A 26,351-nucleotide genomic window follows, 5' to 3' on the forward strand; every position below is an offset into this window, starting at 1 on the left:
CTGAAGCATAAAGGGTTCTCTCCCCTCTTAGAGACCTCCATTCAGGAGAAACCAGGTTTTTGTGGCTTGGTCGCAGGAAAGGATTCCAGGATGAGCCAGTATGACAGCGTCAGCAATAGGTTATGGATCGTCTTGTCCCTAAGAGGGCCCGGTTTATTTTATTCTTTGAGACGTCTGTAGGAAAAGACGTGTTATCTGGTTGGGCAGTTTGTGCTTCATCAGTGGGGCCTGAGGTCTCTTGTCTATCAGCAGAAAAGACAAAATCGACCCTGCACGGAAGGTCTTCTCCCTTCCCAGTTACCATAGCTTCTGTCTTTTTATCCTTTCTATTCCGACACTGGGTTCTCCTTGGGGAGGTCCCTGCTGGTGTCAAGGCTTGGTGTAGGATACACCCCATGGCCACCGTAGTGTGCCCCTGTCTTTGAGAGCTGAGACCTAAGGGTCTCCAGCTGTGCATTCAGGGGCATCCCCTTGGTGGCTTGACGGTGCCTGCGGGACCACATGGACACCACAGGTGTGGGCAGACAGCTTTCCCCATGCTGCTGATTTGAGGTGTATTTCATAACTGCTTATTCATAGTCACCACAGGCTTATGGTTTTAGCCCAGTAAGTTGTTAGTCTCAACAGCCATGGCCCAGGTGTGTGTACAACAAGGCTGGGTCAGAGCTGGGTCCACAGGTGTCCAGGAGGACAGAAACAGGACCAAAGACACACTCACCTTCACCCAAGTATGGGCAGCATTGACCTCTCGGCTGGTGCCCGACCCTCGGCATCTCACCCCCAGCCAGCTGTGTGACCCCGGACAATGCCCTTCTTCCTCCCTCCACCCAGTAAGGTGGAGCCATCCCAAACAGGGACGGGTACACCGGCTGTGACTTCCAGTGTCACCACCTCTTTCCAACTCCAAGAATCTCGTACTTGGAATGCAATGCTAAGCCATATGTTCATTTATTAAAATTTTAAAAATACTGTTATAAACGTGAACTCGCCAGGCACACAGTTTAGAAGCAAAGGAAAGAATGGAGAGCAGTCACTGCAAAGCCTGTCACCCAAAGGTCACCTCTGGTGACACATCCCATCACTCATACTCTAGGGTCAACATTGCATAAGAGGCTGGTCACCCTGCTGGAACTTTCTGTTGCATTTTTCATTATTTAGCCATTCCCCCAAATGCTTTCCATGTCAATAATATTACTCTAGCCTTGATTTGGTGTTCTCAGGGCATTACCACATGTGGATGTGTAAGTGCCTATCAAGCAGTCTTGCCACTCAGCATTCATTGTTTCTGATTTTTAGTTATCAACAATGCTGCTTGTGATGGATGTTACACAGAACCATTACTCTAAGTTAGAGTTGGATTCAGCCTCAGCACATTCCAGGGGGCAGAGCTCTGTGTAGCAGCTCCGGTTCTGCAGGGCCCCTCTCCACCTGCCAACAATGTGGTACACTCACACTCCTTGTATAAACTCAGGACCTGCTGGACCAGGACACCCCCAACCTCCCACCTCCATGCAGATGCCCAGGGGCCCCTGCTGCTGACCAGTCTGAGGAGCAGAGGGAGGAGGTCCAAGAAGGACTATGCCCACCAGCCAGGGATTCCTTAGGCCTGGGCAGCCTTGGAGGCTGTGGTCCCAGTAGGAATCCCTGGGGCCGCCTGGCTGAACTGAGACTCATTGGGTTGCCAGGTGCTGAGCAGTGCTATTTTGTTGTTTGCCTTGAGTTGAGAAAGGAGAGATTTTTGACTTTCTACCAAGTTGACTGGCTATTCCTTTAGGACTAGTTACCAGCCCCAAAGCGGGAAGGGGAATTCCCAGCGGCAGTAAGATTGAGATGAAAACTTGGGTTCCAGAACTTAGCTGTTGTTAGGCAACTGTTGTTAGAGCCTGCCTTTTTCTGTGTGTGTGTGTGTGTGTGTGCGTGTGTGTGTGTGTGTGTGTGTGTGCGCGCGCGTGTGTGTGTGTGTGTGTGTGCGCGTGTGTGTGCGTGTGTGTGTGTGTGCGTGTGTGCGCGTGTGTGTGTGTGTGTGTGTGTGTGTGTGTGTGTGTGTGTGTGTGTGTGTATAGCCAGAGAACAACCTTAGTTGTCATCCTTGGGTACCATCCATCTTTTGTTGAGCCAGGGTCTCTCACTGCCTGGAGCTCTCTCCAATCCAGCTGTGCTGACTAGCCAGTGAGCCCTAGGGATCCAGCTGTCTGTGACTCCCCAGATGACAAGTGTGCCCCTGGGTTCTGGGACTTGTGTGGCGAGTGTGTTCCCCATCTCTCCAGCCTGGAGCCAGTTTTTATGGGGTCGCCTATATTTTCTCCTTTATTTCAGGAAATCTTTTTAGTTTAGAATTGTCTTAGATCTACAGAAAATGTGCCTAGATCCTGCAGATTGGTTTCCTCCGCTGTCAGCCTCTGACCTCACTAGGACATGCTTTATAGCAGGCTGATGTCAAACCTCATGCTGTATTTGGACTTTACCTGCCTTCTGTTGCCTTTCTGTTGTCTCGGGACACCTTATCCCCCACATCCTCCTGTCTGCTTGTTCTGAGGCCCTTGTTGTTCACAATGTCAGATGAGCAAATGTCCAGCTCTTCCCATGCAGACTGCACAGGCATCCCTCATTCCTTCCTTGGCCTCCAGCTCCTCAGAACTTGACCCAGCTCAATCCCTTCTCTGGGACCTGGACACTTTGTATAGCCACCTAGATGCCGAAGACGTGAAGAACAAATCCATAGCTTGGAAATGACAGTGTTACTAATCATGACCTTTAGCCAACATGCATCTAACATCAAGACTCAAGGCTCCGGATTCCTGAGCAGGGCCTGTGCCACCTTGTGTGCTGTTTGTTCTGGCTAAGCAGCTGTCCTTGGGACTTGTTCCCAACAGAAGTGAGGCCACAGTTCTCTTCATTAGCTACAAAAAGTTCCATAGACCCTGGGAGACCCAAGAGGATTATCTCTGAGACTGTAGTGTCTCCAGGCTGCCTTTCTACACCTCCAGGGCCCCGCTAATCTCATGGGGTGTTGTCTTAGTTACTTTCTATTGCTGGGACCAGACACTTATAAAAGAAAGCATTTATTTGGGACTTACTGTTTCAAGTGGTTAACATCTATGACCATCATGACTATCATGATGGGGAGCATGCCAGTAGGCAGGCAAGCAGGCATAGCACTGGAGCAGGAGCTAAGAACTTACATCTTGATCCACCAACGGGAGATAGAGAGAGTCTAAATGGGAATGGTGTGGGCTTTTGAAATCTCAAAAGTGATATACCCAGCAATACATCTTCTTCAGTAAGGCCACACCTCCGAATCCTTCCCAAACAGTTTCACCAACTGGGGCCCAAGTATTCAAATATCTGAACCTATGGGGACCATTCTCCCTCAAACCACCACAGGTATCTTCAGATTGGTTAGCGTTGTCTAGGATTCCTGATCGTTGAGGCGTCTGGAATGGCACCACTGAACACTCTGTGGAGCATTGGTAGATATGTTAACCTTTAAATGTATCTGAGTAGGAACATAATAGGTTTGAATGAAACCCATGGTGGCATGTGCCTATCACCAGATGCTGGGCACATATGCTGCTAAGTCCCCAGCCTTCCCTGGCACTGGCATTCTCCTGGAGAGTGAGGCTTTTGCTCATCCAAGCCAGCTGCCCTTCTTGACTGCCCTGGGAAGTCTGCTCTGCTGTGCCTAAGTGTCTCTGGGTTCTGCCTCTGGCCAGATGTTTCACTGTCCCCCAGCAGAGCATGTCCCCAGGGTTCCAGTTCCGCCTCGTGTGCTTTCTATGCTTGGAGGAGTGCACACTCCCTGGAATCCTGGCCAGTTCCCCTGTGGATCCTATGGACTCTCAAGCAGTGTCAGCTTTTCTAAGAGATCTAAAAGCAATTTCCCCCCAAAACCCCACTGTGGCTTTCCACAGGTTCTGGTCCCTAGGACTTGGGGCCCTGCACATAGTTCCAGCTGTCTGGCTTCTTGACCTGTTTGTCCTCAGTGCATTCCTGGTTGAGGCCACTTCTGCCTGAAGCTGCGTGAATGCTTCATTCACACAGAACGCATGTGAACGTCCCTTCCGCTGTACAGAGCTGCAGCCTGGCCAGCTGACTTCAGTTGACCCCCTGTGTTGGTGCAATGCAGTGCTGCAACCTCCCCACACTGGTGTCTGGTAGGAGGTCAGATGGCATGCAAGGCTGGACTGGACCTTTCCAAGATGGCTGTCCCCACGGTGTCCCATCCCTTCCCGCACCATGCTCCCAGGAAGGAGCTAGAAGGGTACCCAGAGTAGCCTTCCAGTCCTCGCGAGGCTCCTCCTCCTGTCAACACCCCCATTCCTCTGCCAGCACATCTGTGGCAGCCATGACCTCCTTTGGCACTTGGCAATTTGGCCAGCTGGTTTCACATCCCAGGACTCTCAGTGGGGCTCCCTCCCTTCCCGGGCTACTCCCCAGCTGTCCGAAGCCACTACAAGGAGAGTTACTCTGCCACTTGTCCCCAGGGAACAGGACAGCAAAGGGAAAGGGGCAAATGCTGAGGCCATGGCATTGACTCCAGCTGGGAAGCCAGTTTCTGAGACTCCGGAAGCCCCAGTGTCCAGAGTAGCCTGAGGAACACAAGAGCGGGGAGAATGGAACTGGCCAAAGTGTCTGGAGGCTTGGAGGCACCAACAGTGTCAACACAAACCCAAGCCTCCAAGCTGGTCCCACAGGAAGGGGCTCCGTGGCGTCCCTTCTGTCTCCACTCCACCCATGGTGGCGCACCAGCTCCCCGTGGTCCTTGGCCAGCAGGCATTACCTCAGAGCTGAGAACTGCAGGGCTGCTAGGAGCTTTTCTTGCTCCTGGTGCAATCCTTTCCAAAGGGCGGCTTTCTCTGAGCCCACCCGGCCCCACCCCACAGCAAGAGGCTCTGGCCCTGCTTGCCTTCTGAGGGTTTGCTAGCGGGTTTCCTTTGGAATTCCTGTTGGCAAAGCACTCTGCCAGTTGAGCCGGCTTTTAATGCTAATGTGGTTCACTTGTCTCATTCCACCAGCCCTGAACCGATCCAGGGAGTTTGCCTCAAGACCTGGGGTCTGCCCAACAGCAGAGCCAGAGTCCCCCAGCCCACCATGCAGCTTGGACACTGACTGCTCTGGACTTCAGAAGTGCTGCTCCTGGTCAGGGGCCCGCCGCTGTGCGACCCCTGCACCCACAGGTAGGGCTACATTGAGGAGGGTCTCAGGAAGAAGATGCAGGGGTCTTAGCAGCCACAGTTCCCTGGGGCGTCTGAAGCTGGGAGTGGGGTGGGGGGTGTCTGCTGTCCCCATGGCTGGTCCCTAGGGCCTCCGGAGAGTTAAATGTGTGGGAAGGCAGCCGTGGTGGGCAGAGCCATGGTCCTTTGTCAGGCAGGGCAAGGTTTGGTAACTGCAAGCAGGCTTGTTGGAGCGGTGTCCCCTGAAGAGACGCAGGCCTGGTTGTTCTGCACACACCCCACAGCCCAGAGCAGCTGCTGGTGGTCTGGCACGTGTGCCCACTCTTCAGGAAAGTTCTCTCTGCCCAGGAGCTGTACTATGGGCAAAGCTGGATCAAGGCTCATAACTAGAGAAATACAGAAACCGAATCTATACATGCACATATACCATATATACCATATTGTCCTATTAGCATATTGTCATAAAATTAGCATATCAAGGATTACTATATTATAATTCTTTTATATGTCAATTATACTCCTGAACTACATACAGCTAGCCCTCCATATCCAAGGGTTCTGTATCCACATTATTTAACACATTTGAAAAATGTTTTGTTGCCAAAGTGTCCTACACAAGTAGACCTGAGGTAGGCACATTGGTACTGGACCTATAAGGACATTAAAAAAAAATCACCATTCCCTAAACAATCCATATACAAGGGCTGATAAGCGTTTACAGCACATGCAGCACTATAAGCCATCTAAAGATGACTATAGTGTCTGGGAGGGAGTTTGCTTACATGAAAACACATATGCATTTTAGGTATTTTAAAAAATTTATTTATTTAATTTTTTATGTGTATGAGTAGTTTACCTGCATGTATGGTACCCACAAAAGCCAGAAGATGGCATTGGATCCCCTGGTATCGGAGTTACAGATGGTTGTGAGCAGCCATGTAAGTGCTGGAAATCAAACCCAGGTCCTCTGGAAGAGCAGTCAGAGCTCTTAACCACTTAGCCATTTCTCTAACCAGACTTGTTCGGTTGCATAGGGGACTTGAACATCTGTAGACACTGGTGGTGACCCCTGGAAGTCTTGGAACCCATGTTCACCATTGCTGAGGGTAACTGAATAGACTATATATGAGCGTTATATGCACTACATGTGACAGCAGATGTCTAGTATGTAGTCATATATGACACTCTAATGTCAGGTGCTTACACTATTCACCTAGACAGCAGGGAATATCTAATATAAACAATGTTACATAGAATGTTACATATCATGCTATTTGCTATCAGTATAAGGAAACAATGGTGGACCAGACTGATTTTATATTACATTGTATCAAAGGCTGCAGGCAGAACTGGGTCCCAAGGGTCCCTCTCCCAGGGAGGGTCTTTGACTCTTCACAGGTGGGAGCCAGTGGTCTTTGCAGCAACAGGAAAGAGGAGTGAGGGCAGGCACCCCCAAGTCCCTGCAGGCATTTTGTGCAGAAAGGTAGTCTCCTGCCTCCCAGGGCTGCTGGCCACCCATGGCCTCTTGTGGCCCTGCCCTGTCCCAGAGATTGTAACTCACTGGCATCTGGCCTCCAGGTGCAGAGAGGACCCTGGTGAGCTGGTACAATGTGACTGTGCTGGTGAAGATGGACTTTGAGGACCTGCAGCGGGAGGACCCTGGCTTCCGGAACCATACCCGCCTGCTCTACTCTTTGGTGAGTGCGGCCGTTATAGAAGTCATGTTTCTGCCTGGGTAGATAGGATGGGGTGACATCGCACAGTGTCCTGAGTGACTGACACTGAACCAAACTTCAGTTCTTAACTAGAGTAAATCAGCCTCACCGGTAACCCCAACCCACGGGGCATGTAGACAGGAAGATCAGGAGTTCAAGGACATCTACCAACACCAACCTCATAGCAAGTTTAAGGTCAGCCTAGGCTGCCTGAGGCTCTGTCTCACAACAACAACAACAACAACAACAACCCAGAGAGGCACACAGTGGGGTGGTGGATCAGGGTGTGATTTCCTGAGTTCCACCATGTGTATCTGAAGCCACACCTGGTATGTGGGATGGGGAAGCCGCCTTCTTCTTGAGATGGTCAGTTGAGGAGATGAAAAGGTTGTCCTTGTCAGTATGGCCTTGGCCCCTCAGCCCCCAAACCCTGACATCCTCGTTCTCACTTTGTGGAATCCTGGGCTGTCCTGTTTAGACTAGGAGCCTTTCCCAGTGTGACAACTAACCAGTACCTACTGTCCCCAGGGGTCAAAGCCACCCTGCCAGAGACCCCTGCATTGCAGCCATACCTACAGACATGTCACAGCTATTTCCTGTCAGGGTATCTCTCTATGACACACTGTCCAAGACTTGGGGATATTAGGACGGTAGGGCATTCTGTCCCCCTGCTGGGTCCTAAAACACCTTCCTGCTCTTACAGCCGACTGTAGACAGGAGCCTGTGCCCAGGAAGGCCCGGGGGGGGGGGGGGGGTTTGCCAATCTGCCTCACCCCAGTGTGATGAGCCCAGCAAAGGGTGACAGTTTCCATTCCGTACCTCTAGGCCCCACTCATAAAGTCCCATGGGTGCGAAAATGAGAGAGATCCCTCCTTAGTCACTACACCTACCAGCCAGGCAGCCTGGGACAGGCGGGACATGCTTACCTTGCCCTCGCCACTGGGAGGTGACACTGCCCCAGGAGTCTTCCGCAGCCTCGCCTCTGCCCAGAAGCTCCTCCCTGATGCCCACGGCAGGAGGGATCCTTGTTTGTTCTTGGTTCATTAAGGGGCTGCCCAACTGGCCACTAGGAGCACAGCTCTGCAGCCAGGCCACCAGGGTACAAACCCCAGCCTGGCGCCTGCTGTGTGACCTTGGAGAAATGGCTTCACCTCTCTGTGCCGCAGATAGCCGTCCATTACATGCAGATAATCATAATTCTGTGTGAGATGGCAGCTGGCATCGAAACAGTACCTGTGACCGGATGCCTGGCTGAGCAACTCAAGGAAGGAAGGTCTCTTTGGGTTCACAGTTTGAGGGTGCAATCCATGGCGTAGTGCCATGCACATTCAGGGTAGGTCTTCCACCTCAGCTAGCGTAATAAGAAACTCCGTTCACAGACACACTCCCAGACTTGACTCTTGGGTGACTAGATCCTATCAGGTTCACAGAATTAACAATCACAGCCTGTAAGGCGTTTGTTTGCGGCACTCCCCGGACACGCTGGGTCCTGAGACAGTGTCACTTGGATCCATTATTTCTCTAGCCCTGCAGTTGCCTCCCTCCCTCCCGAGGGAGCCAGCTTGCCCAGGCAGGCTCCTGGCTGCAGCAGGTGCTGGCTCCTGGCCTCCCGACTAAAGGGTTCCTGTGGGGGTGGGTGGGTCTTGGCTTGCCTCCAGAGTGAGTTGCTCTGGGTCTCCTGGGAAGGGTTCCGGTCTCGGCTCCCACAGAGGCAGGTCTGTTTACAAACCTGCTTTGGAGACACCGGTCAGAGGTGTGCGGTGCCAACTTGCCTGGTTTCCCTGGGGTTGAGATGCTGAGATACAGGCTGGATGGCAAGAATCCTACGAGAGAAGCAAAAGAATGGTCAGTCTAAAAAAAAAATAATCCAGACACCACAGCAGGAGGTCCCCGCTTCTAGTGGCCGCTCCTTAATTCCAGATTCCCCTGCCTCTGTCATTAAGTGTGGGAGGCCAGGTTCCTGCAGGAGAGGGGACTCAGGTCCTGAGGCTACAGCTTTGCAGGCAACCTGGGGCTGCCCTGGCAAAGAGTCACTACCAGTAGCTGGCTTCAGGAAAGGATTCTCTATGGATTCTCCATGAGCTGGGAAGTCTGTACCAGGGTATCAGCAGCGTGTTCTTTCCGGAGGCCAAGAGCCCCCAAAGGCCCAAAGCCCTTCCTCTTGGCTTGTGTGGCCATCTGTCCCCTAGGCCTCTTCACACTGTCCTTTGTCTGAGTGTGTCCATCTGTGTGTCCACATTTCTCCTCCTGATTGACCACCATGGGGTCTCACTGTGTTGCTCAGGCTGCTCTCAGGCTCCTGGGTTCTAGTGAGCTTGTTGCCCCCGCCTCTCATGCGGCTAATGTACAGGCACATGCCACTGCACCCAGCTTAGATTTCCTCCTTTCGATAGAGGCAACATCAAGATCCACCCTCAGTTTAGCCAGTCACACCCATGTTCAACCGAGGCCACGTCTGGGGCTGGAGGTCAGGGCTTCACACCTGAGTTTGGGTGGGGCTGGATCTACCAGCAGCAGTCGGGGGCAGGAGCTGAGACCACTCTGGTTTTCTGTGAAGGTCACAGAGGTGAAAGACATTGCAGTAACCCTCCTCTTCCTGCCCCCCTCCACTCTTCTTCATCTCCTTTTAACAATCTCATGTAGCCCAGGCTAGCCTTAAACTCATTAGGTAGCCAAGGATGACCTTGAACTTGATTGTCCTGGCTCCACCTTCTGTGTGCTAGAATTACAGGTGAATGCTACTACGCCCAGTTTATGTGGTGCTGGGTGGGGGTCACACCTGGGTTTCCTGCATGGTAGGCAAACGCTCTGCCTGAGTCACCACCCCAGCCCCATAACAGTTCTTTACTGTTTGGTAGGCAGGTGCATGCAACCTGTTTCAGTTTCTCGTATCTCTGTCTCCTTCCCCTACACAGGGTGCCCTTCTGCTATTGATCCTCTGGTTCTACTCCCCAGGTCACCAGCGCCTTGCAGCCTCTGACCCCAGCTGTACACTACCTGGACTCAGCTGGTGGCAGGGACACAATCACCACGGTGTCGTGGCTGCTGCTGGGCCTTCCACGGCTCTTGGCGGTGGGCAACGTCTCGGCCATGCTGGATGATATGGTGACTCGAGTCTACGAAGTGATCAGCATCCAGGTGCAAGGTGGGCCTGCCCTGGGGGGACACTGCCAAGCTGACTCTGCCACCTGGTCCCAAGCGCACCGTTAAAGCAGGCTGAGCTCAGATGTGGGAGATCACTGGTTCAGGTGTACTGTTCTGCAGAGCATGGGGATGGTTTGGCTCATCGTCTGCTCACTCTGGCCCAGACCAAGTTTAAACCCAAGTTCCCATGTGCAGATTTGGGGGATTTATTTTGTCCCATCAGCACCTGCCCCCAGCATACGTGTGCACACACACACACACACACACACACACACACACACACACACATACATACACACACACACACACACACACACACACACACACACACACACACACACACACACAGTCTCCTCCACTCCCTTCCCTCCTCCCTAGCAAGCCTGCCCATGGTACACTACACTGTAAACCACAGATAACACATGGAAAACTCAAACCCTAGATATGGCCTTATTTCAGAAAGAAATTAAAATACCTATGGCTTAAAAAAGAAAACTATGTCAGGGATTGGCAAAGGTTTTTGAAAACATTTGATGGTCTGTCTCAGCTCCTTAGGCCTGTTTCTGGCCTGCAGCAGTCGCTGGTGTATGAGCAAAGGGCTGGGGACTGATAACCTCCTCCTGGTGAGGCTGGGGGCAGGTGCAGCTAGGCGCCTGGGTAACCTTGTCTCCAGTGTCAATCATGTTGGGAGTGGAGCCCATGACCAAAGCACTCATCTTGTCCTTCTGAAAATGTCCCTCAGTCACTGGTCACAGGCCCATTCCTGGAGACCAGGGAGCATCCTTCGCTAGAACCTGCTACAGATGTGGACTTTCACTGCGTGGTTTGGGGAGGTTCGCATTGACAAGGTTTGGTTCTAGATTGGAGACGGCCATAACGTGTGATCATGGTACAATTGGTTATCTCTGTAAATCACGTGCATAGAAAGTAGGAAATGCATGAAGATGAATAACTAATAACCACACACTTATTTTCCCCCAGGAGAAGAGGTTGGTACTTTGTGAGTGACCATAAGCTTTCCTGCTTGTGCTTAAGCACACTTAGCTATGAGATGGCCTAGCTTTGCCCTGTTCATCACGGAAGAGTGGCTTTATGTGAGGCAGGTGTTCTGGGGCCGTGGGTGGGAAGATGACGGATCCAAGACTGGGGGCCAGGCAAACGGGAAAAGTTAGTGACGTTTCAGATTCCCTTTAGCTCAGGAAACTTCTGATTCCCTTGGTTTACTCTTGGGCTTTTTGTGCCGTGACCACTGGGACTCAGGTCAGCCCCAGAGCCATGTGCTCAGGCCTGGGATCAGCAAGCTGCCAGTGAGCATGCTTTGACCTTGCCTGAATCTGCGGGAGGCTGCATCAGAGCATCACGGAGAAGGAGGAAGGAGCTGCGATGTTATCTCACCTGCCCCCCCCCCCACTTTCCACAGATGTGAATGAGTGTTTGCACAGTGAGCTCCACGCCTGCTCTGAAGGAGAACAGTGTCTGAACACGGAGGGCTCCTACCAATGCGTCGCCACCCAGCAGCTGAACCCCGCAGACGAAGGTAATGCTGGAGTCCTCAGATGGCGTGAGAATGGCAAAGAGGCCATGTCTAGGGTAGATGGCCTACAGACCTCAGCTACTCCTGCTGGCTTCCTGTGAGGGTGTGAGGTCTAGGCTCCAAAGCCTGGAGCAGAGGAATGTCACAGGAGGCTGGAAGGCTGAAGAGAATGTGAGGAGTCGTGGGCAGATAAGGCATACTTTATTTATTGGTGCTCAGGCCATTGGGCAGGAAGACAAGATCAGACACTTAGGTACATGCTGGCATGTATAAGCCACATACAGGCGGAAGCAGGTACAAACAGGCCAGTGCACAGGCCTACAGGCAGACACTCGCAGGCAGGCTGGCGAAGACACAAAGCTCTGACCTTAAGGCTATATTTATGTAGAATCATACAAAAGCGACATTCTTCCAGGAATAGTTACATTCCACCACTGATTACTTTTGTATGTCTGTATCAATCATTTTGTGATGACCCGTGCCCCCTGCCCTAGATGTTCAGCATTAGGCGTCTGGGCCCGGAGATTCATCAGCGCCATGTTGTCTAAACGTAAACTGGCTGGTACAGCCTCCTGTGCTCTCAGCTCCCAGGTGTAGAATGGCTGCTGGGTCCCTGCAGCCACGCCTGCTCCCCTGTCACGTTTGCATTCATTCTTGGGTATGGCACCTGTCTGGCTAACGCGTGGCTTGCATTGGAAACGCCATGACCAGATCAGAACCCTGCTCTCAGATGCCCCCTGGAGAGTGGCCGTGGGCGGCACATGCATAGGACAGTTACTAATTTCCTGTGGTGCTGAAGGGAGAAAGAGACTCAAGGGATATTTATACCCAGCCCAAAGGGACGGGCTGAGTTTATCTCCGGCTTTGCATGGGTGATGTAAAGATAAAGCTGGAGGTGGAGGCCAGGAGGCTATGGGAGGCTTTGAAAACACACACACACACACACACACACACACACACACACACACACACACACACACAGTGTATGTAATCAACAACAGCACCCCCACTCCCACTCCGGCTTGGCCAGCCTGCCTCTCCTCCCACCTCCCATAATCACCGAACCTTCATCATCTTCATCATAGTTACACTAGAGTGTATCTCTAAGACATAAGAGATGCTCATATCCATCACCTGTTGCTGTCCCTTTGTAGTCAAGGTAACTTCTTAATACTCAGTATCCAGTCTCGGAAATGTGATGTTCTCTTCATTATCATCTTTAAAGTCTGAGCTTACATTTCAGCTGCGTTCACTGCTCATCTCTGACAGCTCTGGGCCTATTTACTTTAACTTAGATTGTTTTCCCTCTTTCTCTGCTTCTGTCCCTTGTCATTGTGGGTATTCTGGCCTCTCCACCCAGAATCTCAGATGCATCCTGGTGCAGGGTAGGGACAAATTAGAGACCTAGACAGAGACGCCATGCCATCCTATGGGCTGGACTTTGTGACTATCTCCCTGGAAAGTCCATGGTATCCTGTGATGGGCACTTGGCTTTGGAGTAGGGATCCCCCTCTCGTTGGCCCCAGACCCCATTAGTGCCTGGTTGGGCTAAGAGCACTTCAGAGAATGGTCCCAGTGTATATACACATAGATAAGAGTGGACCTCACAGCCAGGGTGAAGCTCTGACTGCCCCTTATGCAGGGTTCCCCTGCTGCCCCTTACACAGTGAAGGCTCTGTGTCCCTTCCTAAAGATATTCAGGCTGGATTCTGGGTACACCCAGCCCCTAATCTTTCTAGGTGGGATGTGCAGCGTTATCTCTTGGCCTCCTTTGGCCCCTGATGGCCACCTCTTCTCCTGGTGTTTTCTCCCCAGGTCTTTCAAACCCAGATATGAAATTTTTGTCTCAGGTGCATCCTGGTGTTGGGCAGGGGAAGATTATACACCTAGATCGAGACCCCATATCACCTTCTCCCTGCTCAGTGGAAGAAACCCATGGAGTTTTGCATGCACATGCTCTGCTAAAACTGCCTCGTGTCCCTTCTTCCCCTGAAGGTGACAGGTCATGTCACTCAACTCTAGTGACAGAGAGGTAGTGGAACATGGCTCAGGACTCACGAGTTATGGATATCTTGAGGAAATGCCAGAGATAGCAAGGCCACATTGTACATCTCTGCAATATAAGGACCTTGAAGGTTCTGGTGTTGAAAATGAAGACAGATAATTACCACATCCATTCTGCCTACAAAGCACCCCTGTCCCTGGGGAGCACATGACCTTGAGAGTCCGCAGAATTGCATGACTACTTCACACACCATTATTCCAAGGAGCTTGGTGTGTGTCCCTGTGTGCCAGAGATTCCCTGGTCTGTGGACTCCAGGCTAAGAATCCTGTCCCTGCAGTGGGAAGGCAGTCTATGACAGAGACACATTGACTCTGGCCAAAGGCTTTATAAGATGCTCAGTTCTCTCTGCAGTTAGTTATGCTGCCCACTAAATTGGGTTACACTTTTAGACACAATAAGCCTCTAGGAGCCTTTCAGATCAAGGGCTGAGAATAGATGGGGGACATGACCAGGGAAGGCTGCCCCTCCTTAGTCACACTTCTCAGAGGGTGGAACAGGCAGGCGTGTGTGTGTGTGTGTGTGTGTGTGTGTGTGTGTGTGTGTGTGTGTGTGTGTTCAGACTGGAGAGTCGAAGCCAATTTTGTCTGCATATTGCTATGAGGACCATGTGTATTTTAAATTTAGAAGCTAATACAAATGAGCAATCTGTTGGACCAGCTCAGCCACACAAGTTGCTGGAAAATACAGCATGAATTTCAGATGCATTCCTTGTGAAATTAGTCACCCAACTGATGGTCCGTGGGGCAGCTGGATTCTCTCCCACAACAGCCAAAAGAAATCTTGCATGATTCGCCCTTACTATTCCAGGAGTGCGTCCTGCTTTGAGGAAGGCCTGAGTCCTTCCCATACTAACTTCAGGCTCAACTGACACCTGCCAGCTTTTTAATCTGTCACCTAGATCTGTGGTCTGGTGGAACTGGGGTGCCAGCTGAAGAGGTGAGCATAGTTGGCATGGAGTAAAGGGTCCTGTTCTCCGAGGCAATGCTTGTGGCTTCATTTCAAGTCTGATTTCAATACTCAGAGTCTTTGACTGAGTCTGTCACCAATGCTTCCCACTCCGCAAGGCTTGGGGCTCAAGCTGTTGGAGTCGGGATAAAAGGGGCAGGTCTGACAGAGAGATCTCATGAAGACTGGTGTCCCATCTTCCTCCCCATCAGAGGGGGTGGGGCAGGGCTTCCTGAATAGAATGAGAGCCCAGGCCCACAGCCCTGGTGACAGTGATGAACATCTCCAAAGGGACCACCAAGTTTTGGGGTTCTATCCTCAGCCACAGGAAGAGGAGAGCCACAGAACAAGACCTTTGGCCTGGATTTCAGAAGATCAGGGTTTCTGTAGGACTTTGCGGTGTGAACAGTGATCTACCACCTGAGATAAGACTCCAACAATAGACCAGAGAAATACTTCCAGCCAAGCCGAGCATGGGTTTATCTACAGGAGCGTGGATGGCTCCCAAACAGCCACATCAGTGACAAGCGCCATTCCAGCATGGATGATGCCTCCCTCACACCTGCTGAGATGTGATCTCCTGTTTGCTTAGCTTTCCGCTCTCTAGCACCTGTTGAGACCACATGCAGCTGGGAACAGGACTGGAGGAGGACATGGCTGGAATCTCGGGGTCTAATGACCTTCCCTGTCCCTTCTTCCCATGAAGGCGAGTCATCAGGCCAGATCTGTGGAGTCTCTTTCAGGGGTTCACAGGTGCTCTCACGATGGGGTTGTTGTCTCCTAAGTTGGAGGACAGAGGTCCCCACACCCTTAGATCATGGGAAGCATCAAGAGTCCAGTGTCGTTTCCTAGGGCCATGTTAAGCCGCAGAGTGACCACAGTGGGCCATCCTGGTTGGTGGAGGATAAAACCAAGTCCCTGGGGTAGAGAGGGTGAGTTGGAAGAAATAGTTTTCATATTAAAGCACCCCAGGGTGGTCCTACAGAGGCAACTTGGCCTTAGAATGCTCCAGCTGTCTGTTTACTGCACACAGCTCCCTCACGAGCTTCTCCACCCAGTGTGGGAAGGCTGCCTGGCAAGCTCATTGAAGTAACCCGAGGATGTATAACCACCCCGAAGCTGCTGTAACAAAGCACCACAGACAACATGGCTTAAATCACGGAAATGTGTCCTTTCACAGTCCAGGAGGCCACAAGCTCAAAACAGGCATCACTGGGCCCAAATGAAGGGAAGGTTGGGCGGAGGGTCCTCTGGAGCTCTGGGGGACAACTTGCTCCTTGCCTGTTCTGCCTCTGATGGCGGCCAGCCCTCCCCAGCTTGTAGCTGCTTCTCTGGCCCTTGGAGTCAATGAATTTGGTCCTTTCTCCACTCCGTTCTCACGTGACCTCCTGTTCTTATGGTAACTCAGCTGTCCCTCTGACCTTCTCTTATGAAGACACCTGTGGTTGCATTTAGGACCACCCTGGACTTAATCACACCTGCAAAGGTTCCTTTTCTGTGTAAGAGCTCCGGGGCTCTGGACCTGGCGTCTCTCAAGGTCCTCATGCATTCTCCTCCTGGTGGTTGGATAGTTTAGGAGCAGAGCACGTGACCCCTGTTGCTGGTTATTAGACAGTTTTATTTCGCTTTGACCTTCCTAGGCCTTGGCTTTTGTCTCCCCTAAAGTGGGGCCATTGAAGGACGTCTTATCTGGGATTGAGGTGAAGATTCAGTGGGCTCAGAGGACTGGGTCACACAGCACTCAGAGGAAAGACATTGTAGCAGTCATGGATGGCTTGGATGGGAGGTGGCGTGCATGCCATGGAGGCCCCCTATGAGCTTATAGCATGGAGTGTCAATGCAGCCCTGTCCCCATGATTGCCACAATGCAGGCGGTGATCTGGACACTTCCCTGTGCCTGCCAGGCACAGAGGTGGCTGTGAATTCTTCGTTTCCTGAGTGTCTGTGGCAATGTTGGGTTAATAAATCCCAAGCTGTGGGAAACTGCCATTGCTGTGGGTCAAGGGTGGTTGAATGTGGACAACTGTGACTCCCTCAAGGAAATATATCAGAGAAGGAGGCACACGAACATCTCCACGTACCGCTGCCCTCAGGGGGTGTGCTTCTGGATCAGAAAGGATTTTCTTCCTGCCAGTGTTGTTGGAGCAATTTCCACAGATGCCTGGAGGGTCTCATAGCAGTCAGAGCACAGAGTTCGCAGCCCTTACCCCTTCGATCAAAGAACTGCCGGACCTCAGAGAGTGAGGCGCCATGTGCGCTGCCAACGGGCCACCCCTCACCTGCTTTCTGACCTATTCTTCGCCTTCCTTTCAAGGTGTCTTGTTTTATGTAAATCCCACCCAATCAGAGACATGGTTAACCAAACACCCTTGTAAACAGCGGCCTGACAGGCAGGCTGTCTACTGGAGTGGTAGCAGGGGACTCAGAGAGGCTGTGTGCTGCTCGCTGGCTTCTGGACAGCCCCCAGCCCCCCCTTCCCTATTGACTCGTATACTGCCACGTTGCTGTCCTCTGTGGATGTGGACTCGGCAATGTTTGTCCTTGATAGTCTCTACTATAGGAACAGCACAGCCAAGGCTTTCAGCATAGTTTCTGAGAGGTGAGTGTAGCCGTCCCTTGGTCCCTCTCTCCTTCCTTCTTTCAAGAGCATCTGCTCCCAAGCACCGGCCAGTGAGCTGTGCAGGGACTAGAAGGGCAGAGTGGAACTTTCCACTTCAGGGTCCCAGAGACTGGAGCTGGGGGTGAGAACCATAGTTAGACCTGGGCTGCAGCTGCCCCTTGGCTGGTACACGCTCTGCATTCTCTACCTCTGAGGAAAACACCATTGTCTTAGGTTTCTGTTACCATGATAAATGTCATGACCAAAAGCAACTTGGGGAGGAAAGGGTTTATTTTAACTTACAGCTCATAGTCCATAAATGAAGGGAAATTGGGACAGGAATTGAAGCAGAGTCCATGGAAAAACACTGATTTTAGCTTGCTTCCCGTGGCTTGCTCAGGCTGCTTTGCCCCCAGCCAGCACCCAGGACCACTTTGCCCAGGGGTGGCACCGCCCACAGTGAGCTGGGCCCTCCCACATCAATCATCAATCAAGAGAATACCCATAGAGTCGCCCACAGGACAGTCTGAGGGAGGCGTTTCCTCAGCTAAGGTCCCTCTTCCCAGATGGCTCCAGCTTGGGACAAAACCCAACCCAGACAACCATCACGTGAGCAACTGGACACACATCTGTTTCTGTAGCTGAGGCGTCAAAGCACACTCACTTCTGCATCCTAGACGTGTCCCGAGGAAACAGACAGACTTGAGAGGTCGTCACTGGTCTGTCTATGGAGGCATGGGGCTTCGGCTTCTGGTAACTTAAGCCAGCCATCTTGAGGGGCTCTGAGAGAGCTCTTCATGAGGAACTCCCCACACAGTGAACCAGCATGACCAAAGGTGGTTAATGCTGGTCGGAAGGAGCAGGCAGAGGGCTGTGTTGGAGAATTGTGACTGTGTACCACACTTGCCTGTGGGAATCCTGCCAGTCAAGGAAGAGAGGGGAATGGACTGACTGCTCTTCTGATCTTTTCTGAAGGAAACAGTCATGTGCGTTGGAAAGACATAATTTTCATACCACTAAGAAGTAAATATCCTTTAAACACTTTTTTATAGGCATGTGTGCAGATGTGTGTATGTTTATGTGTGTGCATATGCACTTGTGTACACAGGACAGCCTCAGGGGTCATTCTGAGATGCTATTCACCTGTCCCTCTCCCCCTGCTTTGGACACGGTGTCTCTCACTGAACCCAGTGCTCTTTCAAGCAGGCTGGACTCATGATCCATGGGGATCTGCCTGACCCTGCCTCCCTCGATGCTGGGATCATGAGCTATGGAGGAAACTCAGCCCGACTCCCAGACCAATGACTGAGGGTCAGTAGGATGATGTTCCTGTGCACATGTAGTTAGCATGGCCGTAGCCTGGGAATGCATGTTGAGGCTGTATTCACAGGCACAGCCTGGCCACAGCACAGCACAATGGCCTTCACTAGAGACATCTTTCTGTCATGTGTCACAGTCCCCATAGACTGTTCTAACTCCTGTGTGTGGGTGCATGTGGAGGCCAGGCACTGACATCACCTGACTTCCTCCCACCCACCCTTGTTACTCACCTTAGTGTCTACACACATGTGTGGTGTGTGCACATATGTGCTTGTTTATGTGTGTGCATGTGCATACACATGTGTGTTCATGTTCACACACATGTGTGTGTTCATGTTCACACATGGAGGCCCAAGCTCGACTTTACGAGTCTCCCTTAATTGTTCTCCACTTTATCCTTTGAGGCAGGGTCTCTTACTTGGGCCAGAGCTTGTCAATGTGATTAGTTTAGACTCACTAGCCAGCTTGCTAGTGATCCCCTCTCCCCCAGTGCTGGAATTACAGGTAGCTTCCATGACTACTGGACACTTACATGAGTTCTGGGGATCTGGTCCTTTCTCCCACTTTCCAGGCAATCACTTTATCTATGGAGCCATCTTCCTAGGCCTCCACCCTAGTTCTTTAACTGAGTAAGGTAGTTAATTACTGTAAGACGACCGAGCGTTGTTCTGCACATCGGTCTCCTTGCCAGGTAAGCAGGTGGGACTGGAGCTGGGATGCTTCCCACCTGAGGCCCCGGTGTGTTTCTCCCTAGACTGCCCTCCAATCCAAGACTTGGTGGCGCTTGATGTCACGAGCAGCAGTTTTCACGTGTCCTGGAGTCTGAATTCCACTCAGAACCACACTTTCCATGTCCAAGTGTACAAAGGCAGAGAAATGCTCAGAAGCACCCAGACGAGGAGCCGGACTCTGGCTGTGCCTGGGTTGGAGGCTGGAGTACTGTACAGAGTGAGGACCAGCTACCAGGGGTGCGGGGCCAATGTCTCGGCCACACTGCTTGTCAAGACAGGTAAGGGCACTTGCAGAAAGCCATGTTTCCTTGAGTGGGTGCTTCTGTCCCAGAGTTCTGGGGACTCAGCATGTCACAAGAGCCTTCCTGCATGCAGGGGGTGGGATGTGACTGCCCCCGCTGTGTGTGGCCCACACTGGACTGAATGCCGTGTGGTGCTCACATGGGTCCCTTGCTTGTTGACTCACAGGCCCTGTGGAAACCTGCTAGTCTGATGTACATGGATGTTGTCAGAGAGTGTGTCCACAGATGGTGTGCCATAGGCATTCAATCACACAAACCCCTTCGGGATGATCTAAATAGTTTTCCACCATCAGGGCTGGGCAACCCAGTGGTATCTAGATGAAATGGGAACACATCCTATTTCCTGTGGTCCATAGCATCCACCCTACCAGTGCCAGTAGGGACAGATTCTCCCAAATCTACAGGACACATGCATATGCTTGGACCTCTGGCACTGAGTGGCAGCTAAGGTGGCCATCCAGTCCTTACAGGTGGCCCACGCGGCCCTGCCTGGACATGGTAATTTACAGACCTCACCAGTCTAGGCAAGGTAATAAGATGGCTCCCTTAGTTCTGAGGCTGTGATGTGTCGAGGAGGGCGTTCTGAGACCCTGAAGCCCTGGATTCTCTGTTCTACCCCTCCCCTAGCACAGATGGTAGCTGCAGGCTGGGGTGGGGCTCATTGTTTCTACAGAGTCTGCTGCTGCCCTTCTAACAGCGACTTAGGCTTATCACAGGAGCGTGTTCTGAACAAACAGCGAGTGTGGATTTGGTTCCAGGTGTCCCCTGGGAGGAATGTCTCCCCCGGGATCAGAACCTCCCACAGCCTTGACAACACTCCAGTGGCCGTGACATGCACATGTGGACTGTTGGGTCGACCCTGGCCTGTGGGCCCAGGCTCTCCATCCCTGGTGGAGCCAGGTTGGAGTTAGTCTGTGGCTTGCTGTCAGTAGTCAGGGAGCATGATGGCATGATGGGCTGTAGCGGAGCCCACCCCGATGCCTGGGCACGATGAGTTTACTCTCATAAAAGAGACATAGGTTCCCAGTCTCCACGTTGAGGCTTTCTTCAGCCTCTAGAGGAGAGGTGACCTCATGGCAGTGGACCAATCAGTTTGCCAGGTACAAAGAGGTGGGATTTTCAGTGCTGAAACCCAGAAGGTTCTAGCAAACTGGGACCAGCAGTCACTCTAATGTAGGGGGCCTGGGTAGTGATTGAATATGAGAACTTGGCCAGGCCAGGTACTCAGTGCATTTCCCTACCTCAGGAAAGGTCAGCTGGAGGGGCCTTGGGACCCTCTATGTACAACCTGAAACCCAGTTCCTACAAGTATGGACCCTGTGTGGTGACTCAGGGTCCCTGTCCCAGCTGACAGAGTGCATCTGATATTGACCAGGTCTTTCACTCCAGTGTGGATGTCAGCATCGCCGTGTCTTATACCATTTTCTGCAGTTTGACCATCCTGGCCTAAAACTGATGTCTCAATTTCTTTTGTGTACCAATTCATTTAAGAGGCTTTTAGCAACACACAGACAGAAAAGCCCGTGACTGTTTCTGTGTGCATGGTGCTGGCGATTGGCCTGGGCTGTGTGCATGCCAGGCAAGTATTCTACTGCCTAGGTATACCTTAGCCCCTGCGAGTGACGCCCCCCTCTCAGGGTTTGGGCTGATTTGTGTCACTTCTGTCTTAGATGCCCGGGTTTTCCAAGTCACCATACGGATCACGGACCGTAACCTGACAGAGCAGATTCTCAACTGCAGCAGCGAGGAATTCAGGAACTTTTCTCAACAGCTGTTTCTTGAGGTAGCAGGAGGGCAGACCATTGGCCTGCCCTCAAATCCTCAGAATAAGGATGCACTTTATGTATGCACAAGCACGTGCGCGCGCACACACATGCACACGCATGCACACACTTACACATACACATCAACAACCTGGTTCCTCCCTGTGGCTGAGCCAAGTCATATGTCTTGTAACAGCCCGAGGAGGGTCACACCCACCGACCACAGCCCCTCATAGGATAGAAATCCTCCTTCAAATAAGTACCTTGATCGTACGGCTGGACTTGCTGTGTAAGGCTCTGCCTTGGGGTGCTGTTAGCCTGTGTGGCTTCATAATAGTTTCCTGAGCGCAGCCTCTGCTACCGATCTTAGCCTCGTTGGCCCCCGTGGCTGGCAGGAGACCCTGACACTAAGCCTGGGAGCCGGGCCAGTATCTGCTGTCTAACATAGGTTCTGGGCTGGGGGGAGAGCTGACTTCTGCAGCTGTCCAGGGTCTTACCTTTTTTGGAAAATCACAGACTAGCTTGATAGAGTATTACAGATGCTGGCAGAAGACCCGAGGTTCCTGGCTCAGCGACAGAGTGCCTGTCACGGCACAGCGGGGGTCCTGAGAGCCATATAAGGCTGGCTCCCCATCTCGCCCCTTCCCCAAGGATGATGCCCATGAAAAAAAGCCTTTGTGTCCACGAAGGGGACGTCCCTAAGCAGAGCAAACCCTGCCTTAGGGAGCCCAGATCTTTCAGACCCTAAATTGTGTTCCAGAAGGGGAGGTTATGTTCATTCGCTCTTGGATGGTAGAAAGGACTGTCTTTTGTTCTGGAGAGAGCCACCATCCTGAGGTCCCCGGGTTCCTCTGCATACCAACCTTCCTGGAAAGAGTCCCGGACAAAGGGACCTGGGGTCATCTATTTGCAAAATGGCCAGACTGCTGGGGAGAGGGGTGCTCTTGATATCTGCCTCTAGGGATGCCCGCTATTTTTAGGTTTATTTTTGAAAGACAAGGTCTCATTCTGTATCCTAAGCTGGCTTAGAACTCAGTGTATATCTCAGGCGGCCCTTGAATTAGAGGTGGTCCTCCTGTCTCGTGCCCAGGAGCAGCTCTTGAAGGCACACAGAGAGCTAGTTTTTTGTTTTGGGGCCTCCCCCAAAAGCTAATCCCAGTGCTCACGGGATGATTGGCAGGAAGGTGGGGGGGGGGGAGAGACATAGCCCCAAGGAATCATGGGAACTGTTCATTGGTAGCCTCTCCTTGTCCATCAGTCAGTCCATCAATCAAGCTGACAGTCCCTGCATTTCACCCACATACACACGTCCCCCTCACACTTACTTCCAGGGCAGTTGGGTGGCCTGTCCACGTGTACCCGGGGCCTGGGTTGTAGTGGGTGCTGTGTGTTTCCCTTAGCTGTTCCAGGGAGAGCTGGGTGGGCCCCGTGGCTGGGAAGGCGCGTCTGCTAACCGTCTGCACCCCTGTGTGTCTCCCGGGTAGGTGGAAAACTCCTTGCCCCCAGCCATTTTTGACATGTACAGACGAGGGAAGCTGAGGCTGCAGATCGTGTCCCTGCAGCCAGGGAGCCTGGTGGTGACACTTTTAGTCACCCTGCAAGACCCTGAGTTTCCCGTGGGGGTCTCCACGCTAAGGCCCTTACTCCAGCGGTTGGCTGTCAGCACCGTGTTCCGGGTTGACCAGCAGGGGACGCTAGTGCAAGGTACGGCTTTTCCCAGCAGGGCAGCAGGGCATACCTCCAGCTCACAAGCAGCCCCAGCTGCAATTGTTTGAGCCAAGCTTCCCTTTACCTGAAAGGCGAATAAAATAAAAGTGTGAATTGTATCCTGGCATCCTCTATGAGAACCAAGGGCCAGGGCCGGAAGCTCCTCCTGGCGCGTGGGCCCATTCCCTCTGGATGATGCCTTTTGCAGTCACTGGTCCAGCACACAGAGTATGAAAGGAGACTAGGGGTCCATGGCGGGCGGGGGGGGGTGCGAGAGGGAGTGTGGGGGAAGAATGGGGATCCCTGTGTCTGGTGGTCAGGACACAGTACTACCGTGTCTGTCAGTCAACTGCTCACGTGTGGGGTCTGCTCCGTTAGCCCTGGTGGTAATTCATTTTGCCTTGATGCAGGGCAAGCCAAAGAGAGCGAATTTTCACACGGCGTGTTGAACAGACTTGGGAGGCCCACCAGTGGCCAACGGTTGTCTGTAGGAAGGGCAGGAAAACTTCTATCTGCTGCCCTCTTGTTTCCTGACCAGGCTGACCCCTTTCTCACGGACTCTGCCTCCTCTCCCCACAGACTGGGACGAGTGCGCACACAGCTCTGAGCACGACTGCCACCCAGCCGCCCGCTGCATCAACCTGGAGGGCTCCTACACATGCCAGTGCCTCACAGCCAGGGACGCCAACCCCTCCCGGCCTGGCCGGGTCTGCAAGGGTGAGCATTCCCAGCGTGCTCTGAGGCCTGCGGTGGGAGCGCGGCCAGCACGGCCAGGCATAGTGCGAAGGGCCACAGCAATGTTTCTGGTTTTTTTGTTTGTTTTATTCAGAAGGAATTAATGTGATGGTAAACGTACCTAAGAGCAAATGCAGTGTGGCTCTTTAGTCCACAGCAGTTGTAAAATATAATTGGAGTAGATTTCTTTTTATAAATGGGTAAAAGAGCCCACGTAAGCTGAGTACCCCAGCTCCAAGGAAGTCATGAAATGTCCTCAGGAGTAGGGAGTCCTCTCTTGATGGCTTCAAGATGGATAGACTTGTAGAAACCAGGTGTGCTAGAAAAGGGCCCCCCTGGGGGGGGGCTCCTGAGTCCTAGCCCTACCACAGCTCTACCGCTCAAGTCTTTTAGCAGGAGGTGGGGGGTGGGGGCTGAGCTAAGAAGCAGGAGGCAGTTACTTGCAGATCTCTGATGCTGTGTCTGGTTAGTTATGTCTGCCCTTACACACATCAGCTACTCTGTCTGATTAGTCATGTCTGCATTGGGAGCATGCTGGAGCAGAGGTGTTCTCCTCCTCCTCTTCCTGTGCCTCTTCTATCTATCTCTGTCTGTCTGTCTCTCTCGTGTGTGCATGTGGGGGGAGGCATTCACACCTGTAAGTGCATGTGCTTGTGGAGGCTGAACGTCAACCCTGAATGTCATTCCTCAGGAACCATACACCTTGTGCTAGGATTAAAGGTGTGTGCACCACTACAGGGTCTGTCACAGGGATCTGAAACTCACAGATAAGGTTGACTGACTGGTTACTGAGCCTCAGATATCCTCCTGCCTCTGCTTCCCCAGAGCTGGAATCCCAAGTGCACACTACTATGACTGGCCTTTTGTTTTATTTTATTTTATTTTTTTTAGGGTTACATTTAGTTATGCGTCTGCATGCTCGTCTCTGTGGGTGGGTGTGCATTAGTGCAGTTGCCTGTAGAAGCCAAGAGAGGGCGCCAGATTCCCCAGAGGTGGAGTTACAGGGCATTGTGAGATGCCTATTGAATCTGGGACCTGAACTTGTGTCTCCTGGAAGAGGAGGAGCAAGTGTTCTTCACTGCTAAGTCATCTTTCCAGGCTCACCAAGGCGGGGGCGGTGGGCGGAGGGGACACGACAGATCTTTTGCAATGTATTGTGTTTCTCTAGGGAAATCTTTTGCTGTGGGGAGACTCTGGTGGCCTTGCTGGCTCTTTCTGGAATCTGACAGTGGATGCATTTTGCAGGTGACATGGTGACCCCCACAGGAGGTGGACTGTCTGTAACAACAAAGGTCACGGCCCCAACTGTCAGCGTGGGAATAACAGGCTTTGGCCCAGAGACCCTTACCTTGTCACCAAGTCCCAGACACCCAAGGAGCACCCCAACAAGAAGTCAAGCTTGGACCCCAGGGCCTCCATCTGGGAGAGAAGGTAGCAGCACAGCCAGGCAGGAGAGGACTAGCACATGGCAAGGTGTGGAGATGCTCAGCACGGCCCCAAGCCTGGGAACAAGCCATGGAGGTCCCAGCAATGTGACAAGCTCCTTTCCCAGCACTCCAGGGCCAACCCATGGGTCCCTTCCGAAGACCACAAACATCCCACTGCATTCCACTGGAGAGCCACAGGAAACCTTCACCATAGGCCCACCCTCAGTGACCACTTCACCCACAAGCTATGTAGTGTGGCACCCCAGTCCCATTGGGGAGACACCCCCTCCGACCTCCACAAGACTGCAGAATGAAGACTCTCGACCTTCCTCCTTCCCTGGCCTGCCATCGGCCTCGACCCCTGTGGCTCCAGAGCCCCCTGCTTGTGGTGAGTCACAGGGAACCCAGTAGAAACCCCGGCCTGTGTGAGTCCCAATGTCAGGGTTGCCAGAAACGTGGAGTGTCCTTTCTCATCTCGAATGTATGTGGACCCCGTTATGGCACAGTGGGGTCCTCTGAGGCAGGTGTCTGGTCTAGTTAGAAAGAGAAAGGCTCCCTTTCCATCCCTTACCTTCTCCCCCTTACTTCCTAAGAGCGCTTGGCTTTCAGTAACTGGGGCAGAAGTTGGCCAGGGGAGGGTGGAGACTTAGGGACTATGTGTCCCATTTGCACTGCACAATCCCTTGAAGGTTGGATACCCCAACAGTCCCATAATCCCTAGCAGCACTGCACCCTCAGCCCTCACTGGCGTTACACCATCTCAGCTTCCTGAACCCCAACGTTCCTGCTGACCCTGCTGAACCCTCGGTTCTTCCTTGACCGAGCCACCCTGGACCTCCAGGGGTCCTGCACTCTGGAAGTCTGTCCTTCCAGCCTTCTATGCCCAAATGTGTGCACGTCAGCTGTCTACCCCTCACAGCTGTACTGCAACCTCCCCCCCACCCCCCACCCCCGTCCCCGCTGATCCATGCCACACACAAAGCTTGTCATCAAGTCCTGGGGGGATATCCAGGAAGGAGTGACCTTTCCAACCAGCAGATGGCCTAGCTGACAGCCCTCCCCACCCCCCCTTTTGTCAGCTCGCAGAGCTGGTTCCACGGTGGGCTTTGCCCAGACTGAGCCACTGTCAAGGGTGAACTCCTCCATGGTTTCCTCTGTGCCTACTCACATGTGCCAGGATTATCCCACAG

General features: G+C 52.4%; 1 protein-coding gene across 2 annotated transcripts in view; it reads left to right on the top strand.

Moving 5' to 3' along the window:
* Nucleotides 1–26,351, top strand: part of Umodl1 (uromodulin like 1) — a 58,251-nt gene that overhangs the window by 8,009 nt on the left and 23,891 nt on the right. For both annotated transcript variants that reach the window (XM_076558472.1, XM_076558473.1), the window contains exons 3-11: nt 5,016–5,177; nt 6,753–6,871; nt 9,845–10,034; nt 11,454–11,570; nt 19,251–19,505; nt 21,200–21,312; nt 22,777–22,996; nt 23,579–23,716; nt 24,980–25,549. In XM_076558472.1, the coding sequence (XP_076414587.1) occupies nt 5,016–5,177; nt 6,753–6,871; nt 9,845–10,034; nt 11,454–11,570; nt 19,251–19,505; nt 21,200–21,312; nt 22,777–22,996; nt 23,579–23,716; nt 24,980–25,549 (1,884 nt within the window). The remainder of the gene's footprint in view (nt 1–5,015; nt 5,178–6,752; nt 6,872–9,844; nt 10,035–11,453; nt 11,571–19,250; nt 19,506–21,199; nt 21,313–22,776; nt 22,997–23,578; nt 23,717–24,979; nt 25,550–26,351) is intronic.

This window comes from Peromyscus maniculatus, chromosome 21, assembly GCF_049852395.1.
Source record: "Peromyscus maniculatus bairdii isolate BWxNUB_F1_BW_parent chromosome 21, HU_Pman_BW_mat_3.1, whole genome shotgun sequence".
Classification (NCBI taxonomy): domain Eukaryota; kingdom Metazoa; phylum Chordata; class Mammalia; order Rodentia; family Cricetidae; genus Peromyscus; species Peromyscus maniculatus.